Source organism: Cylas formicarius, unplaced genomic scaffold, assembly GCF_029955315.1.
Source record: "Cylas formicarius isolate icCylForm1 unplaced genomic scaffold, icCylForm1.1 PGA_scaffold_4__25_contigs__length_36172078, whole genome shotgun sequence".
Lineage (NCBI taxonomy): Eukaryota > Metazoa > Arthropoda > Insecta > Coleoptera > Brentidae > Cylas > Cylas formicarius.
The window spans coordinates 19,002,638-19,024,653 of NW_026844334.1; the positions used below are offsets into that span (position 1 = coordinate 19,002,638).

At 33.7% G+C, this 22,016-nt stretch overlaps 1 protein-coding gene across 1 annotated transcript in view; it reads left to right on the forward strand.

Moving 5' to 3' along the window:
- The window catches only part of LOC132700928 (uncharacterized), a 36,129-nt gene extending 22,379 nt beyond the window's left edge, over positions 1–13,750 (forward strand). Inside the window, exons 19-23 of the mRNA XM_060668524.1 lie at positions 733–989; positions 2,743–4,079; positions 9,132–9,476; positions 11,910–11,999; positions 13,620–13,750. Coding sequence (XP_060524507.1) covers positions 733–989; positions 2,743–4,079; positions 9,132–9,476; positions 11,910–11,999; positions 13,620–13,750 — 2,160 coding nt within the window. The remainder of the gene's footprint in view (positions 1–732; positions 990–2,742; positions 4,080–9,131; positions 9,477–11,909; positions 12,000–13,619) is intronic.
- Positions 13,751–22,016: the final 8,266 nt, after the last annotated feature.

The following is a 22,016-nucleotide window of genomic DNA, read 5'->3' on the forward strand; positions in this document are numbered from 1 at the left end:
GCCAATATTTAAATGGATAAATACCAACGTTATAGAATTACCTGGAAACATTTTTATTGGACGACGATTCAATGTTAATTCTGTATATATTATATGTACCAATGGTGGATTAGGGAAAGGAATGCCCATTAAGTTAAATGTAGCACCAATTTAACATTAATATTAAAAAAAAAAACAACGGTTCACAATTGCATTTAGGGAATTAATTAAAAATTAATGGATCTTGCTCAATTGCCAAGTTACTCTCCTTTATAGTTAATAATTCCATTTTCTCCCCGTTTGACAGAAAATAAGTCAAAATAATCCCAACAATGTTTTTCAATTGTGCTTGATCGATTTTTGGCAATAAATTTAAAACATCAGAGACAAAACTGACAAAAGAAATTAATGAAATAAGTTGGCTAACTTTATATTGTTAATGGTTAGTTTGGTTAATAGTTGCATGTCGATCTAGATTCACTAAAGAGGCTTTTTTACTCTAAATTTTAAATTAGTGTTAATGGATGCTTACATGGGTCATAAATAATGATGTATAATTAAGATTACACACTCGCCACCGCAATTTTTATAGCAAATTCAACAAAAAAGAAATAACAATAACTATTAAATGGTTTTCTGCATTCATTCTTATTATTTAATATCTATTATTTTAATAGTATGTCAATAAACAAGGATTGCAGATCTACCTTTCAAAATAAGCGACAAAGCGACTATAAAGAAACGTATTTCTAGCCATATTCCATGGATAAACCAGATTCGACTGGAAACGAAATGCCTTTTGGGATTATAGAAGAAATAGAAAATAAACAAATTGAGCAATCTAGTGAGTTCAACCCAGACAGCGATTCTTTGCTAGGACTACAGAGCAAGACAATTCGCTGGCGTTCACCTCTGATTCATTCACCACCGAAATTCGGTTTACTTAATTTTCCAAAGGTTAATTCTAGAGAAGTTCACAGGCAGGGCCACACATTTTCTTACTTTCAAGGGTAATATTTTGGTTTTTTTATAAATTTTTTAATATAAATAGTATTATTTTACACAATCAATAACACTGAACATTTTTATATATTTTTAATTGTTTTTTAATATCAAGTTTAAAATAATACCCATTCAAAAACAAAATAAATATTCACAAAAATGCAAACGCAATAAATTCCCTATCTGGTCCATCTATTATACGTCTTTAAATTGGTTTAGAAGCGTCACGATTCAAAACGCCAACAACCCTGATGATGGTGTGAGAAAAATCAAACTTTGTAAAAGACTCCTATCTTTAATAAAAGATAAAGAACAAAAAGCTTCTCGACAAATTAAACTATTTTTTTTTGTTTCAAAATATTTTCAGAAAAAGGCGGAATCAAAAAAAAAAGAAAAGAATTTTGAATTTTGAAAATAGATCGTCTTTATTTGACTTAATTACACAGCGTTCGAGTTATACTTGATAACGATCCTTGATCTCTCTGTCTGAAACGTTGACCTGTTAAATCAAATCAAGACAATAGTTTCAATAAATAAATATTGTTTCCGTTTTCGTAAGGTTGATTGCATGAGCACGTAAAATCTATCGTTGAAGTACAAAGGATATCTTAGCTTTTGTTTAAAGCAAGACTTTAACAAATTAATTATGTGCCGTAAGTCCATTTGCCGTTGTTATTGCTGGAGTTTCGGAACTTTTTATGTAGAAGCAGTAGAGTCAGCATTTTTTTGTAAAACAAATATATAATTTTAAAGATGCGAGCAAAAGTTAGATTTTTTAAAAGTAACAAATGAAAACAGATCAAATGAAATTTATTAAATAATGAATACATCAGAACAAATATTAGGATACATCAGAGGTGTCTAAATACGAAGCCTGTCTCTGTGTGCTAAAGAAATAAAAAATACATTTTTTACATTATAATATCTTTGGTAAACCTACCCAAAGATTAAGCAAAAAATACTACCAGAGTTAGCGTATATAAAGCATTTTTTTGTTTATATAAATATATTATATTAAATATATTGTTTTAAATTAACATATTTTTTGACATTTTAGAAAATATACTTCTATTCTGTCTTGATTTTATTCCACTTAACAATATTATTATTGTTATTATTTTTATCAGAAAAAATATTATAACTACAAAATACAAAAAATAAATGTAGGACCAGAAAGTGATATAGCATGGTTAACGACAATAATTTATTCTTGAATATTCTCTCTACGATTTAGGTAATTATGCTCCTAAATGCTCAAAGGAGAATTTGTAAATTATGCGAAAACTGTCTGGCAACTGGTGAAAGTCAGTTTTTAGCAGTTTTTCTTTTAAGTTTACAATTTCTTGTTTCTATTAGTATTGTAAAGTAATTTTAAATTTGAAAATAATAATTACATGAGTAATATGCTAACTGGAATAAAATGAAGATAAAAAGCAAGTATAGCTTCTAAAATTCCAAAATATATGTTTGTTTAAAAAAATATATTTGGACAGACTGTTTTGAATAACATGTAAAAATACAGAGCGTTCCAGTTAAATTTGAGTACCACACTGAAGTTTACGTAAAAAATCTATAAGATTCAGTTTTCATCATCTCCTTACGAGACAGGGTGTTTAAAATACAAAGGGTAACTAAAGTGGCCAAACTTTCTGTTTCTTCCTGTATCTCAAGAACAATGTGAGCTGAGACTATTTAGTTTCACGAAAATCGATCCCAGAATTGTATTTTGTTGTATTTATGTCTGTTTATTTTTTCCCTTAGAAGTGACGAAACCAACACAACGGTAAGAAGTGTCCGTACTCCGACGCACTCTCGTGATCGTCAAAATGAGTCGAGGGGAAAAACAAAATTTCCACTTAGCGATCGCGAGTGTTACGAGGCGGAGTTAGCGACCTCGTCAAAACGAAAGAAAGACGGCGATCCGTTGGACGTCCCCAACATATCGATAGTGGAAAAAAACGAAAATCTCAATATAAGCGATTACTGTAATCAACTAATCAGATCCCAAAAATTAAGAGAGATGGAGCAACGAAAGCCGCGCACCCCATCTCCCACCGCAAATAAGTCGCGTCCTTCGCTCGACCATTCGAAGAAATTCGAAACTCCAAATCGAAATTTAAACAGGTCTCCTCCATTTGACGGTTATCGCGAGAACGACCGCGAACAGATAGCGTTTCATCCTAACCGATACCCTTTCCGCGACGCCAATACTTCGCAAATGCCAGAAGTGTATTTGGCACACCCGAACGCCATTTATAAACCGCAACATCGCTACGTTCAATATCGTCAAACACCATACGAAACGTTTTCAACAAACACCACGAATTGCGCTTGCTGCGAGAAGAATACTTATTCTGCTCCTACCAGGATCGTCGACGACATAAATAGTTGTCACCACACCCACCTAAACCGTTTTCATAATCCTTATCTAACGCCGAGCCTACCCTCGGCAAACCAGAGCCTCTGTTTTAATCGGATCGATGAACCATTAATGCAAAGTCCCTATCTCGCTACAAATCCACACCACCACTGGCCTGAACATTGCTTTCCGTTAAAACGTAGCCCATATGATGACATGTGTGAGCAGGAAAACTCCAAACGCGATGAATTTGAAGAAGGCTATCAGGCTAGACAAATGGAACATTATCTAGACCGCAATGCCCAGCGCGTGATTGACCCGCGCTTCCCATACACTGAACGACATCCGGTTCAACTTTCTAAACCGACACCGAGGTTTGGTAACGAGGAAAACGTGGCGATGCGAGATGGTTTCCCTTCCCCGCCCTTCAGTGATTTAAGTTCCGTCAATTATTATCCTTATCGGTCGCCGCTGCTGCCACGGAATGCGGAACACCAAGAGAAGGAGCATAGAGTGCGCGGCGGTCGCTTTGACCTTACTGGAAACGATATTCGCAACTCATACGGTAAACCACAAAAGCCAAAGTTCTTACCCAAGAACAACGCGGTTTCAAACCAGTTAAAAACGGAGTCATTTTGTACGACGCGGGCTCCCAAACAAACATTCGTTGAACAGCAGAGCTTCGAGCATCGGCTAAACGAAATGACTGTCCCACATCAACAGACTCTGATGTACAGAGGTGGGTTTAATTTTGTACCGCAGCCGATGAAAAACCAATCGGGGTCTATGTTTGAATTTGATTATGAAGATAATTTTAAGTGAATTCTGTTGTACTTAAGTTAATGAAATCTTTAATTTTTTTGTAGTTTAAATAAATATTGTTTTCTACCACAACGGAGTTTTAGTGCTAAAAATTGAGAATGTCATTTCACCATCAAAAACTCGGAAAAATTTTTGTCATTACCGTCATTTTAACACCACTTAATCAATTAACCTTTCAACCTACCAATACCAACAGCAGTAAAATGAATTCAAATACAAAACTTCAGCTTTTTTTTCTAACGTAATTTCGACCGAGACCCCCAAATATTCTGAAATTGGAATGATTAGGTTGAGCATTAAGTGTCATAGTACCAAAGTCATATCTGACATCATATATTCATAATGTTATTATCAAAAATCTAGATTTCTTCAAAAATACAAAATCGTTAATCAGTCAAAAATATCGCCGAATGTATTGGAAGAGTACGTTAAATAAACATGCAGGCCGCATTGACCAAATAAATCTTATTAACTAAAATTAAAATATTATACCAACAAAGATTGCTGAGAATTTGACACACCAGCTTCATCAACCGTCAGCTTAAGAAACTTTTCACACTAATTTCTTTATTTAAGAAACAATTAAGTTCTTAAATTTTTCCGATGAAATCCACTGTTCATCAATGATTACACAAGTCTACAGTGATTTTGATATTTCAAAGCTGTTTGCTTATTTGTATATTTTTGGATGTCCTTTCTCCAAAAATGCCTTAAAAATGTTATTTTATTAATATACATACTTATGATATGAATATGTTTGTTGCATGTTAGGCACGATTATTAAATCAATTGATTTTTATGAAATTAAATGTGATTTGGGAACATTGGATAATATTAGATTTCTCTGCAAAGCAACACAAATGGATTGGTCGTCGTACTACTGTGTTCACGGATGTTGTCTTCCTTTTGCATATTCCTAGTGTTCTAGAACGTATAAATATGGAAAGAACACATTTTTGTTATATCTGTGGTATTTATATCGTAATAAATGTGTACGGCGTTTATTTTGCTATAAAAATTGGCGACCAAGACGAGTCCTAGGCTCCACATACTGTTAGTTCCGTTTGCGTTGAAACATTAAAATACTGGCAAAAAGGTAGGAAGAAATTTTTAAGCTTTTGTGTTCCTATGGTATGGAGAGAGCCTAGGAATCACAGTGATGATTGTTATTTTTGTTCGTGTAATGTTCCTTGAACGTTCACATTTAGCGTTTTTTCTGTTGAATAAGGATTCAACAGAGAAAATAAAAAGCAAATTATGTATCCCAATCTTGACTCTGCTATTCGACCAGTTTCTTGTGGACCAGATGTACCGATATCTACCGCCCCATAAGAACTATAAAACGTTATATCATCATAATCAGAGAAATCTAATTTGGACTCAGATGACTCAGATATCACACCACATTTCAGCGAGCCCGAGGGGTTTAACTAGAGCAAATTAAATGATTTAATTAGAAATTTGCAGATTTGCACCTTCCAAAGGATGCATTCGAATTATTAGCGCCCAGGCTTCGTGACGAGCATTTACTGGTACCTGGCATCACATCAAGCTTTTACCGGGATCGCGAAAAAGAGTTATGTCAATATGTTACTCAGGAAGGACCACCAGTGTATTGCAGTAATGTTCCTGACTTAATTTAAACATTAGGATGTGTGCCGTACATAAAAGAAGAATGGTGCCTATTTATTGACTCAAGTAAGCGTAGTTTATAAGGTGTTTTATTGCACAATGGTAAAGAAGTGACTTCGGTTCCCGTTGCACATTCGGTACATTTAAAAGAAACTTATGAAAATGTAGGATTTCTTTTGAAGAAAATAAACCACCACCACCACATCAGTGGATGCTTCTGGTGACCTTAAAATGGTATGCATACTCCTAGGACAACAGAGGAGTTATACAAAATTTCTACGCTTTATTTGTGAGTGGGATTTGTTAAAGTTTGAAGAGTTTGTTAAAGCCCTAGATAAAAATGGAGAGTGTTTTTTGAGACAATGGCCAATGTCGAGAAAAACGCATGGATTTCGTTTAAAGAAGTAATTGATAAGTTTCTTGGAAACTCTAAGGACGAAAACTACAAAAGTATTGTTCAAAATATGTTACACTTTCATCATCTAGGTAGAAATATGAGTTTGAAAGTGCATTTCCTGTTTTCACATTTGAACTAATTTCCTGAAAATCTTGGAGAAGTTAGCGAAGAACGGAGAGAGAGGTTTCACCAGGACATTAAGGAAATGGAACGGCGATAATAAGGCAGGAATAACGATGATGACGGACTACTGCCGGATGTTAAAACGGGATATGCCCTTAAAAACACACAGCCGAAGGTTCTTTTTTTACTTTTCTTAACTACGATTCCACTTTTTTACTGAATACAAACATAAATTATTTTAGAAATATCGTTTTTTTTTTCTTTAATATTTTCAAAAAAACCTTACATGATACAAATAAATACATAGATTTTTTTAAATCAGCACCAAAATTATATAAAACCAGTTTTCAAAATATAGTATCCGGATGGATGTTTTAAGCGAGGTTTAGCGAAATGTTATAGCGTTCAGGAAACCAACAGAATCCTGTTAGGTGCACTCTTATTATACAAATTTCAAATTCAAATACAAATATACCAGGGAACGAGAAATATTTCGAACTACCTAATTTGAAAATATGTTATTCTCATCTAATTTTAGTAATTGTACATTGTACATTCTACGATTATTTGTCCTCTATAAAATTTATCAAATTTTGTACCTAAATTGAGCTTATGTTGCTTATTAATTTGTCAGACAATATTTTAAATCGGAGGTTAAAAAACTTGCAGTACACTATATGACATCTGAATCCGTATTTTAGATACCCTTTAAAGACCAACAAAAAGCAACTTTAAATATTATGTTAGACCACGAAAAAATTAATCGATAAAAGTAGACGCCCTGTAAATAAAATTGGTGTATAAAAATATTTAACTGCGTGTTAATTCAATTGGTCACATAATAGTGAATTAATTGCAAAGTTTTCTTCCAAAGGGAAGCACTTAGTACTTCGACAACTTTTACATCCGTCTGGAATTTAATGTGGTAGTTAAAGCGTTACAATGGAATTTACCTCGCCAATAGTTTTTTATTGAATTCGAACTAAGTTTTATATAGTCTTAAAACTCGAGCGAGGAAAGTTTGCTGCATTAAAAGGAAAGTTGGTCTGAAACATTTAAAATACATTGTGTCGCTCAATTGGTTTCCTGCGTAAACTAATTTAAGCATCGTGGAAAAACCGGACTTTAAAAAGCAATTAAGAGATAATGCTTTTAGAGAGTCGCATTTAAAAGTTTTTGTTATCAGGGGTACGTCTCTTGATGGTATTTGATTTTGTTCGCTTGTTGAACTCCGACTGGAATCCTGCATCTGACTGGAATCCTGCAGACGTTTCGCTAAGATCTCACTTGGCATCTTCAATGCTCGCGCTCCAAAGTGTTCGAAGTATATTCGTATTCCAGTAGGAGATCAACAAGCGAATGGATGATATCCCGGAATATATATATATATATATATATATATATATATATATATATATATATATATATATATATATATATATATATATATATATATATATATATATATATATATATATATATATATATATATATATATATATATATATATATATATATATATATATATTCACGTATTGATTCACGGATGGAAAAATGTGATGACACTATATTCCGGGATATCATCCGTTCGCTTGTTGAACTCCGACTGGAATCCTGCAGACGTTTCGCCAAAATCTCACTTGGCATCTTCAATGCTCGCGCTCCAAAAACACTTCGAACACTGGAGCGCGAACATTGAAGATGCCAAGTGAGATTTTGGCGAAACGTCTGCAGGATTCCAGTCGGATGCAGGATTTGCAGGATTCCAGTCGGATGCAGGATTCCAGTCGGAGTTCAACGAGCGAACGGATGATATCCCGGAATATAGTGTCATCATATTTTTCCATCCGTGAATCAATACGTGAGATATATATATATATATATATATATATATATATAATTTATAATATATAAACATGACGAATTTTTTCTTGCGAACTGGAGATATACAGAATACCTCCTGACCTCACAATCTATATATAATTTCGGTCAAACGAATGTTGCCGGATTTTCGGAGGTAACAATGTCCTAATGCTCTCTCTTCCATTGGCATGTAGAAATATTAGAACGTCGGGATTAAAATTTTTGTCTCTTTGGAATAAAAACTATTTGTATTGAAAACAAAATGCCGTCTGTCGGTTTTAAATGGTCAACTTATTGCGGAAGCGGCACTTGAAAAGAGGTAACAGTGGAAAAATATATTATCATTGCAACAAACGTATACTTTTTATAATAATGCTTCATAAAATATTCTTTTATTTTATCACCTTTTGAACATGTAGAAATATTAGAAATTGTATAATGTTTATTTCCGTTATTGAAATAAATAGTTTTATAACAATCTTTATTTATTATATCTCCTTGGAAATGAGTAAATGAAGGTGCCTCTCCACTGAACCTCACTGCCCGCCTATGACCTGAAACAAAAACATCGATTAAAGACATGGAAGAAGAATGGAAAAACAAAGTTCTACATGGTAGGTATGTTAAGGCGCCAAATGATGCTGAAGGCAACAAAAAACTGTTCACATTATATCTTACGCAAGGATGTCTTAGTCCAGAACCTGAAGGTTTCTTGAGCTCTATACCGGACCAAGTAGTTCCCACGCGAAATTAGAGAAAATACGTCTTAAAACAAGGGGTACCAAACGAAAAGTGTGTGGAAGCTGTCCTGAAACGATTCAGCATTTAATATCAGCGTGTAGTTAAGATTACCTTAAGCGGCATAATCAGGTTGCAGGGATTACGGATCAGCATATCTGCAACAACAAAAAGCTGATAAATAGTGAACTCCTGTACAAGGTTTATTGGACACAGGTATAATAACTGATCGGCAAGTAAGACACAATCGACCAGATATAGTGGTTCTCGACAAGAAAAAGAAAGAAGGGTTTCTGATTGAAGTGAGCATCCCATTGGACGAAAATGTAGCTAAGGTAAGGACCGATAAAATTACTAAATATCAAGATCTAGCACACAAGCGAAAAAGCACATACCACCTTGCAAAGGTATCCATAATTCCAATCATAATCTCTGCAAACGGAATTGTGGAAAAAGAACCTGCCGAAGTGTTTACAACTTTTGGATATAGAAAACTACAAGAAAATTACCACGCTGGTGCAGAAGGCGACAATACTGGGCACGTGCAACATAGTCCGAAGGGTGATGGCGCATGGAGGAGTCGATGACGAGTAAAGTCCCGTTTGTTCCATGGTGAAAAAGGACCCAACAAAAGTTGTGAGAAGACAAAAAAAGAATAATAATAATAATAACAGCAGGTCTTTATTTATATATTTGTCACTTTAATGGAACGGAGGTGCTGCAAGGAACTACAGAAATAAGCAAAATGAAAAGGAAAAAAAAGTATTAATTGGACGGTTTTAAGACGCTTCCTAAATTCGATATCATCTGGAATGGAATTAAAACATTTAGTAACGTTATAGCTAAAAAACATTGACAGAGGGCAGTATGCAACCGCGGGACAGTGTACAGAGAATAATAACGAGTGGAGCGCTGTTGAATATCAGATCCCTTGACAAGTTTTTCAAAAAGATACTTTGGAGAAAGAATCCTTGGTCTATTTTAAGCCATCCGAATTCACGATAATATGATTAAATGTGATCATATTTCCTGATATAACAAAACCTTAGACCATTATATTGCAGCCTCTGTAGTCTAAATCTGATCTTTGTTGAAGAGGGCAGGCTAGTATACTATATGACAGTATAATAAAATGGAAAAACAAGAGAGTCGCATAACCTTAGTTTGATGAAGGTATTTAAAATATCTTTGAATATATATAGAGTTCTTATTTTCCCATAACTTCGAATCGAAGATTGCTATTAAAAAACACACCCAAACTCTTGCAACAATCGGTAATATTAATGTTCTCATTATTTACAACCCTAAAACCAATATTCTTGAACAAGCTAGAGTTTTTTCCAAAAAATAACCTTAGTTTTCATTTCATTTATGAGAAGAGCACAAGAAATTTTTGAAACAACTCGCAAATCAAAATTAATTTGGCTGTTGGCCAGCACTGAGTTTTCGTACTTAAACGCTAAATATAACTGCATATCATCAGCATACTGATGTGATTTCAAATATTTTAAATGGCCAGCAAGATTCGCGGTGTAGACACAATACAATAAGGGGGTCAATATACTCCCCTGCGGAACTCCCGTGTAATATTAAAAAAGGGCGAATATGAGTCGCATAATGGTATTCCCTAACTTCGTTCACCTAAATAGCTTTAAATGAGACAAATGGCCAACTTATTAAGACCAAAGTAATGGCGTTTAGAGCAAAGAACCTCGTGATTCAGGTTCTCAAAGGCCTTGCTGTAGCCTAGGCAGGTTTCCTTTCCTTCATTGCTACTCTTAAAATATCATCGCTTACGTTCAACATACATTGCACGAAATCGAGACTCTGTGGAAGGGATAACTTCGAGGTGCAAGAAATGTTCATTAAGCTGTTCACACATTATCTTTTCTATCGTTTTCGAAAGCATTGGTGATAAACTTATCGGCTGAAAACTTGACAGTTCACTTGGATTATTGTGTTTTGGAATGGGAATTACATTGGCGCGCTTCCAGAGGTAGGGAAACTTATTAGAAGTTATGCAGCTATTGACTAAAAAGTTATTTGCCCTAGCAAATGGGGAGTTATATAATATCATTTTAATATCAATCCCATCACTATCCCTCGCATTTGTCTTTATCTGTCTTATGGCTCTATCGACTCTCATCTCGTCCGCCCGACAAAAGACAAACTCTCTCAGGTAACCATGAAATCTTGAAGTAGCATACTTGTGCAAGTATATATTATTGCTTTTATCAATGTCAACATCCGAAATACTTTCAATAAAGTAATTATTTGACTATTAGGAGAACCGTTGATATAAAGTAATTTTAAAGAGTGCCAAAATTCACCCGCATCGACTTTAAACGAATGCTGGAGATACGAAATTTCCAAGTTGCTTATATGCATTCCTTGCGACATCAATTTTAGTTTTGCTTAAAGAAAATGAAAATTTAACTGGACCATTCTGTTCGGAATTAAAAAGAGGTGTGCCTCCTTGTTAGGAAAATTTAGAAAAGCAAAATTAACATAATCCTTATAACATAACGTCAACAAAACAGGGCAACATGGCGTGAAAAAACAAAAAAATGTTGGATTTAACCCATTTTGTGCCAGTGGTGCGTTAATGCACCACCTATTCTATGATTTTTTTTGTAACATCCAGGAAATATTTTTGCACATCCATTTATACATTTTATTATTACCCCTTCTAAAAGACATAAAACCGTAGAAATCGCTAATTTATGTGTATATATTACATATGACTTCAAAAGTTAACAAAAGCGGTAAATAAATTTGTATCACATTTTCAAGTAAATCCAAAATAGTAAAAAAAAATATTTTGGATTTGTATTGCAATTTTTGTTAAGTCTGCATGTAGGTTACATCGCAGGAAACATACATTGGAAATACTATATTGATTATGCTTTATTTTTTGAAAATATTTATTGGTGAGTGAATGCACCACTGGTTTTATCTATGAAACAAAACTTTGTTAGTTTGTGTCTTGTGCAGTGAACGTTACAGTTCGTAGAATATGGCAAAAGGAATTAGAGGCGACTATGGAGGAGATCGTAATAGATGACGACAATAACAATGAAAGTCGTAAGTATTATTTAGATATACGTATTCTTATGTATTTTAGCCCATTCCTTGCAAATTTATGCTAAAAATAACGTAAAAAAATATTTACAGAACATATTGACGCGGTCTATATTCCACCCGACGTGGATAGCTTGACTGACGAAGAAGATAAGAGCTATAACAGAAATCTACAAGAATTTGGGGAACCAACTGGTATAGTTGGAACCTTCGAGTTACATACACCGAATGATAGAGCTCTATTTCAACAGTCCTGTAATTCACCAACTACTGAACCAGAATGGGACTCATCAAATGATAAAACCCTGGAATTCAAAAGAAGACATATGCTTTCTGCAAACAACAGGCTTGCTTCTACTGTGAAATGGAAGAAAGATCAGATTGAGTACTGAAATAGGCTTTCTGGAAAAACTCCGCTTGAAATATTTTTTATGTTTTTTGATGACGAAGTGATTGATTTGATTTTAAAATTTTCGGTGAAATATGCTCAAGACAATAACCGCCATGAATTCTCGTTGTCCAAAAATGAACTTTTAAATTGTGTAAGCATTTTATTGTTCTCGGGTTATCATTCATTGCCACATATTTAGCATTATTGGTCTACTGACGAAGACAAAGGAATTGATCTTATAAAAAAATGTACGAGTCGCAATAGAAAAGTTGCACTTATCTGACAATAATCTGTTGGATAAAAATAATAAATTTTGAAAAGTTAGACTCTTCTTTGATGTAATAAATAAAAAAAATCTTCAATTTGGCATATTTTCGTTCAACTTATCAATAGTACAAATGGTACCTTACTTTGGGCGACATTCCTGCAAAATGTTTATAAGGGGTAAGCCAGTTCGTATTGGATTCAAGCTTTGGTGCCTTTGTTCATCTGATGGGTACCTATTTTATTCACTTCCATATGCTAGTGCTTAAAATAAACCTCATTCTGACCTTGGTCTTGGCGGTGACGTTGTCATGAGTCTACTTTCTATTGTAGATAAGCCAGTAAATCACCACCACTAAATGAAACCGGGTGTTATCACCATAAAAATTTTTGCGTTTTTTTGTATGAAATCAAGTTCTATTTGAAAAATAATCTACTTTTAGTTGTTTTCTGTCGAATTTGAAATTTCTTTTGTATATTTATGTATAAATAATGTTACATCTTATGTGTCCTAAAATATTATTTAATGTTTTTTCCCAGTGGTTCGTTTACATACCAGTATTTTTTTGTAGGTTTCGAGTTTTTTTTTACACGTCATGTATTCTTAAGTGCAACAAAATAAATCATTTCAGAGCAAAAAGGTGTTTTATATTTTTTTATGTTTGAGATAATATGGGTTAAAATAACGAGTGTGAAATTTGAAAACAGGTGTACAAGGTCCCTAATAGCTATATGGTTGAATTTTCGTTCGGGGGTAGAGTTTGCGGCGAACGAACAAGAATGATTTCCCCATACATGCCGTCAAAGATTACCTCTCTATTATCTACTCGAGTACGAAGCTATCGTGCAATATCGAGCACGAGGGAACGTAGAGGGGGACGAGCGGTGTTAGCGAAATTATCAGAAGCGATTTCGGCTTGGAACAATAATTCAAACCGAGTTTCCTAATTAAGATAACTTTCGAACAGCCACAGCAGCGGCGGCAGCACCAGAAGTGTCGGGTTCTGTGCCGGTCCGCGTTTCCCGTTGCCGCCGCCGCGGCCTCCGAGGGTGTCAGACGTACAACGACTACGACGACGGCGACGTCAAGCAGCAATGATTAATTGCAACGACGCAACTTAACACAGCCAATCGATAAATCACAATAGGATTAATTAATCGAGATTGCCGCCGCGTCGCGTCCCGTTTCCGCAATATAATTGCGATTACGTGTCCCCCGTGCCATTTTTGTTGCAAAAAAAAAAATGGGGCCGACGCCGCCGCCCGTCGTTTAAAGATTTATGCGGCAAAGCCGATCGGCAATTTAGCAAACTAGTCGACCGGATAAACTGGATTAACCGATTCAGATTGTTGGAAATACTAACTTTCGAGCTGTTTTTCTTGAAAGTGGATTAGTTCCGAACAGTTTTTCGTTCGAGATCCTAATCAGGTGGCAAGGTCAATTGACGTGGGAAAGGGCAGAAAAATTCTTGGATTTGGTGCTGAGCTAAAAAGTATATTTTTTGAATTTATCAATATTTTGCAGGGATCGGAACCGAAATATTCTATGGACGCGTCGTTAACGCATCACTACGTCATAATTACTATAAGTTCAAAATGACATCATTAAACATAATTGTTATTACCAACTAGTACAGTACAGATGTACCTGGATAGATATCTAGTAGAACACTACATTTATAATATAATCGACCTATTTAGTTTTAATTTATCATTTTACGTTAGCTAGGTTCTTGTAGAGTTTTGTTAAACACAGAATTATCACATTCCGTATACGGTGTACTTAAATAGCTTTCTATGGCAGGACTATAGTGGTAAGGAGCACCATCTGGCCAAATTAAATTTAATCAGTCGTACTGAAGATAATAATAATTCAAAAACCGTTGTTTTTCAATTATTATTGAAAAAAATGAGAAACTGATGATACGCTAAGTATGACAGCACTGTAAGATTTTTTCTTCTAAATATTCATGTTGTACAAAATAAAGTTCAAATTGACCCAAGCGAATTTTGTATTTAACTTTTTGTTCAATATCTTCTAGTTCCTGAGATAAGATAGTAATGCCTCATAAACGCGCCACCATGTGCAATACTGTTAATGAAGTCGTTTATTTAAATTAGAACGATATTTTTTAGTTTTGTTTTAATTTTCATTTCACAACTAGTGAGCTAGTGCGGGTACTTAGTGAGTTAAATATTTTTGATCCTTTAATAAAATTTGAGTTTAGAACGCGACTTCGAGTAAAAGTTATTTGTACTAAGAGTTCTAGGTTTCATCTATTGAAGTGTAGGGTTTTCATACATGGATCAACCAAGTTTTTAAGGTACTTATAAACTTATACTATACTAACCTAATACACCAAAGCATCTACATCTCTGAAATTTTTAGTATGTTATTAAAACGAACGAAGTTGATTATTCTATCAAAAGCTTTCTGAATAGTTTTTAGGGTATTTAACACACAGCAATCAAATACGATAGTATGTATCGAGCAACGCAAGAGTTTTAATGTTTCTAACAGTTTTTCAGCAGGTTACTAATTATCAGTCAATCAATCATATTTAGTAGCTTTTTCGTAAGAATTTTATTGGAATTTCGTAAATCCCCCAAATTTTGATTAGTTTTTTTTTGGCTTACCTTTATAAGACTTTTTGCATCGCAATTTCATATGTCCTTAATGCAATGTTATCAATGAAAGGAAGAACGGACGACAATTTTTGCTATTGCCTAAGTGCTGTGAAAGACTTGAGCTTGCAATTCATACGCCGTGTAATGCTGTGCACTACGTGCTTAGGCAACTTTGTCATTCTAAACAGCGATTACCATACACTTAACTTATTATACGAAAACATTTAACGAGATCTAAGCATAGAAGATCTAGAATATACTGCCGTAAAAATGGCGTATCCAAACTTATTGACGACCTGTCAGCGGCTATGTTGGTTGTGAAATGCCGCAAGGGCATTGGATTAGAACCAGGTTTTAAGTCTCGTGCATGCGCATGTTGGATCCACCTTCTTAAAAAATGTTTTATAGTTGCTTCATAAATTCCTGTATTATCGGTATAGGAAGTGCCTCTATACCTCTACTAGCTATTTGATAAAAACCAAGAATGTCGACAAATAAAATTTCCCATACCAAGGCTTACCACATTCGAAAGATTTCTACTCGAACCGCCAAATTGTCAACATTTTGTTTAATTTTTTTAAATCTTTTAATAAGAACTGGGATTTTTTGTTTTTTTTTTTTGTAAAAAAATTCAAAAGTTTTGTGATAAATTCATAAAACATATTAAAAAAAATAGCTTTTCTCTAACTGAACGGAAGCCGAAATATCTTATAATGTTTTGCAAATTCTCTTCACTTTAAACATCACCACTCTGTATGCCTGCAAATATTAAGATAAATGGCTGAATGGCAATTGGAATTCCTAAAAATATAAAAAAAATGGTGTAACCTGGCACCAAATTTTAAAATACTCAATATAGATTTGAAACATCTCCATAAAAAAATGAGTATTCGATTTTCATAAATTATAAGTAACAATAAAACTCAAAAATGAAACTTTCAAACGCAGAATAATGTATTATATATATTTACCTTTGCGAAAATAAAATAAATAATAAATAAAATTTTCCAAAACCACATTTTAAAACATTTTTTTAAATACGTGTGTCATTATATGATAGTCGTTCATATTTTAAACATCATTGAAAAAAGAGTCCGAGTATCGGCAGAGCATGTAGCATTTTTTTTAAACCTAATTAATCATTTTAATTTTAATTAATTATTTTGATGTCTACATTAATGTTGACAAATACCCGCGTAAAGATATAACCATATTTGCCAACTAGATATCTGCCCATGATTTGCTTGCCTAGAAAAAATATTTAGTGCGGACAAAACCAAGTTTGAAAATGTATAATTACTATGTATACCGCGAAACACGTTTCAATATTCTCCTTTAAGCTACAACGGCCTATATTCTCCAAAATATAGAATATCGAAATCCCTAGAAAGCGACGATTCGGACAATCGATATTTGATAAACACCTTCCCATTGTGTTTGGCGAAGTTCCAAAACAACTTTTACTAAAGCCCGGGTTTTCCGACGTTTCCGTTTCGCCGAAAATACATGTTCGACTGTCATTTCGTATCAAAACCTGATTCTAAAATCCGGTTTACTTTTTATCATTTTGACAGATTTGTTTCGGGAGCCTTTGTTCGACAAAAAAAAACACATAAGTAAACTGTTAAAGCTGTGCTGTTTTCTTATTTGCGAACACACAGCGAATGTTGCTTTTGTTTTTTTATTCTTGGTTTTTGATGCCCACAGAACTTTAAACCAGCATCGGAGGAGAGAACAACCTTGAAACATAATTTTAGTGACCTGCCATATTACACTAAAGTAGAAAAACCAAAATTATATCATAATAACCAACTCGTTATGAGAGAATGAATTTTTTCCCTTAGAAGATTACTGGCCATAGCGACATCATAAGGGAAAAATTGGACTAAATAAAAGAATTCTATTGAAAATTTCAGCAAGGCGAATATATTCCTTTTTTAAAAATAAGTTGAACAATTTTCCAGCAATGATCACTTGTAAACCCAAGATTTAGGAAAACTATGATTGATTAGAAGCTATATCGAAAAAAATAATGGGTAAAATTAGAGTTTCTGTATATGTCGCTTCTATATAGTTTTAGTTAAGCTCTGAAAAAGTCTTACAGTGCATAGTGAGCCACGAATCACAAATATTGAGATACCCGAAAAAGCTAAACATTTCTACTACTCACGTTTTAAATCTAAGTTAAAGAGGCAAGTTCTGGAAAGCCATTATTGCTGGTAATCGGTAAATGTTGGTTCAACATATATCAAGCCGCCTTCCCATTTTGCGCGCTGTCAATTTGGAAATTGGTATGGTATATGTAGATTTTAAGGACCGTATCGCCTAAAAATATACCTCAATTTTTTTTTAATCTTAGGACAGTAAGCGTAGGGTTCCTGTATATTTTGCTTCTAATGAGCGGATGGTTTTCAAACTCAGTGTGAATGGTAAAGTCTGTTCATAGATATAAGAAAGTGATTAACTGATACGAATTAAGGAAATACCCGGGCAAGCTGTACGAATGAAATATGGCCGAACAAGTCCGTACTTTGCTTAGAATTTAATTATTTGGGGTTTTGTTAGGAAAGATACTAAACAATATTTATTTATGTATTTATGTTTAAATCTAAAATAAAATTACAAATTATTTTTATTACCTACTTAAATTACTTAAAATCGTTCACATAATATATCAGTATCACTATCGCTATCATCGCCTGTTCTAATTATTATTTGTTCTATATTATTTGCAATATGGATATACGATTGTTCTGCTTTTTCTACATGTTTAACAGAATTTGCCCAACTTTGTGGAGGGATGTTAAAAACTTCGGTTTCTATAAGTTTGAGGACATTGGAGTTAACAAGGGGGAAAACATTGTTACGACGAATGGCAGATTTCAGTTGGTGCCAAACATGTTCAATGGGATTAAATATACAGTGGTAAGTAAGGTCTTAAAACTGTATGCCCTAGATTTTTTGCAAAATTATCACAGGCGCATTCCTTTTGTTGGTTCAAGAACCTCAATTAATTTCTTTTTGGTATAATCTTCGTGAAAATAAATGTCGTTATTATACATGTAGTTTTGGATTGTTGCTTTTGTATCACATGAGGAAGAGGTTTTAGTCAACTGTCTACTGTGATAACTTGCATTGTCCATTACAATTGCGCTATTAGGAGGAATGTTTGGAACTATTTTGTTTTTAAACCAACGTTCAAATAAATCAGCGGTGGTGTCTTCATGGTAATCCAGAGAAGAATCTTTAATATTTTTCGCAGACAGAGAAAGTCCATTTCGAATCCAACCATCTTTAGAGCCGACATGCAAAATAGTTATTCTTTTACCTCTTTTTGATGGCGCGTTTGTTTTATACTTATCAGTTGAGTCAACCCAACCCTTTTGCAGGGTATCATAAGTGTCGAACCAGGTTTCATCCAAGTAAATAATTGGCCTTTGTTGTTCTCTGTAAATCCTAATTTTTTCTAGATATTAGAGTCGCTATTTCCGATTTCTAAAAGATTCCATTAAAACTTGCCTTTTGTCAATTTTTTTAAATCTAAAACCCATGTGTTGAATACACTTCCATAAGGTAGGTAAGTAAGGTAAGGTTAGTTCTGCCACATTAAACACTGGTTTCATCTTTTTCAAGCCCCCTAATTAATATATCTAATGTAGGCATGCTTTATTCCTCGTATAACTGGTAAATTTTACGCCGTATTATATCTTGATCACTTTCATCTACACTCGAGAAAATGTCAGCATCGCTTCTTTTTTTCCTCGCGCAAATGGGATTACTCACAATTTTCCATACAGTTGATATTGGAATTTTCGTCAATATGACCGTTTCTTCTAAAGATGCTTGCTTGCTGGCACCGCGTTCAATTAGAGTCAAATAAACATTGTTTATAACTTCCTTAGTCTCAATAGAATAGTGTTATCTACATTTGACGGGAGCATCACACTAGACTCGCACATATTTTGCATAATTCGCACACGATTCAACACACGCTGTATTACACACGAAATAAGAATGATTACTAATAAACTTAAACTAAGTAGTATACCAAACCAAAGAATATTAAACACAGCTGAGTATAAAATTATTTTCTATTACGGACCACAATTTTACCTGAATTTAAATTCTAAAACTTTAGGTAATAATCTTGTTGCATGGTATGTTAATGACCACCCTTGGATAATCGCATTCAAAAGCAATTGGTCACTTTTTTATATCTATGAACAGACCATACCGGCTACCAACCACGAAGTTGTCCACCAATGCCTCCAGCAGTCATCAATAAATGGGTATTTCTACGCTTGAGTTTGGTTTCTTTGGACAATACGATGTTTTTAGTAACCCAAGCTTGGAAAGGGAAAGAAGATAGAGGAAGAAGGTTCATTTTCATAATGACGTTAAGAACTAAAAATCTATAAATTTAATTAAATAATTTATTTTTTACTAGTTACAAATTTTCTGGATTTCTCGTGTGTTTTAGTAGGTTTCGCTGGTGAAACGTCAGCAAGTTCAGCAATCGACTTAGGAGGAATCCAGAAGATTTGTAAATAGTATTACACCAGCCTGTGGAAGTTTCCTTGAATTTCTATTATATTTTCCATATGTGATCAATACTGTATACATCAGCTAATATTCGAGCCAATGGGTCGTAAATCCCAGTTCCATTTTTTATTTACAGAGAACAGAGATATTTTAATAAGAAACGGAATTTTTCTACTGCATTAAATTATCTGCCATGATGAGTGTACCAGCAACTTTTTTAAAAATGAAATTTTCCATCGTTATATCCGTTACATTATTGGCGTGTTTCTCTATTCGGTAGGCATCCCACAGTAAATTATTTTTCTCCTCTGCACCAACTTTGTCCCATAAGTTGCCGATGTACAGATCTTTCTAGGGAATAGGTCGCCATTCGGAAAATGACCACGAGTAACATGTGTGCTCGGAAATATAAATGAGTGTGAAATAAAAACGGATTCAGACAGAAATTTTAGTAGGTTTCGCTGACGAAGGCGGCAAAACTAGTTGATACTTTACGTGCGATCGTTAACCGATCCAATTAAAATTAAATTCCTATTCAAATAGCAAATTGTGGTTGATTTCAAATCCAACTCGGTGCGAATACAACTTTCGGCAACTTTTAAAAGTTCAAGTTGCTTAACTCGCCAATACAAATTAATGCCTTAGATAAATGTAGTTCGGCAGCGGCATACGAAATTCATCATAAATATTCTCACTTCAACATACAGGGGATATCTCAATAGTAATATAGGGCAAAAATGAATGAGTATGAAATTATGGGTTTTAAGACACCCTGACAAATACCGGCACGTATTGGACAAGTTAAAGAAAAAAAGAAAAAAACAAAGTTTATACAATAAATTTGAGTAACAGCTGCTCGTGATACACTTTGCATTTCTTATTAAATGTTCTTTAAAGCTGTAGAAGTTATAAAAACCTTTCGAATTCGAATAACCTTTGCGTGCACAAGTTGGCCTTTTAAAAGTAGCCTAATTTTAAGTTTAGACCTAATAATCATATTTTAAATAACTAACCTAATTAAATCATGGAGTACTGATAATTTTACATTATTTATATTATTTATGATCTTAAAACAATGCGAAAAAGACAAGTAAACAGTGCTACGTGAAAAACTACAATAAAGGCAGTTTTTACATTTTCGATCTACGGACAACTAATATGGTCGTGCCTTATATCTCATCAAACGACTGAGAAACCCCATACACGCCAAACACTGCAAGTAAGTTTGAGACTTCTATTTACGAAATCGGTTTATTTAAAAGTGTTAGTCCATAATCAGCTAAAAACTAATTAAAAATGTATGAACGGTTCCAGACTATGTAATTGTTTTTTGGTTATGCGCCGATTATTTTCAATTCATTCATTAATTCAATCTCTTTCGATTACTGGCTCTGTCTTATTTTTCGCAAATATTCGAGTTCGATATTTGCTATTATTAGCCTATTTATTAAAAATTCTCATTTGCTCTGTAGCGAATTATCAACATGAATACACGTTTTTGTACTCCTTGCTCTAAAATACGCCTAAAAGTTCAGTTTTTGACGAAATTATATATTTTTACATGACAATTGTTTTGACAACACCGTGTCTTTATCAAATATAATATTTACAAACTACCTGCTACTATATATACCGAAAAATGACCATAAAACCTGAATTAATGTTGTGAGAATTTAAGTTCAATAAAGAAGAGGTATTTAAATCTAATTGATCATTAAGCAATACATTTGAATGTCTCATTTTGTTAATCTCCATGGCTTCCAATAAATATAATTTTCTACTTTTTGTGGCTGTATGTAAAATATCAAATTTGTCATCAAAAATGTGTTGTTCTGTGTTTAAGTGTGTAGCATAATTAGAATCTAGACTTTTTTTTACTGAAACTGGCCAGGATGATTGGTGAAACGTCAGCAATTTCGACTAAGCAAAACCGACGCAGGAATTTTAGGACAAGATTCGAATTTCAACCTGTAGACACCTGATTTTTGAGATTTTGGACATTTCGTTTTATTGTTTTTTAAATATTTTTCTATCGTGTTGTTTGTTCTGAAAGTTATTTTTAAACCACATTTTGTCAAATGATTTGAATCTTTTTCACTTGGGTCTCCTATGTATGTAATTGTTTTAAATTGTTCGTGTTCTGTGTTAGGTTTCGGACAAATAGAGTTTTTATTTATAATTTTATCTATAATGAA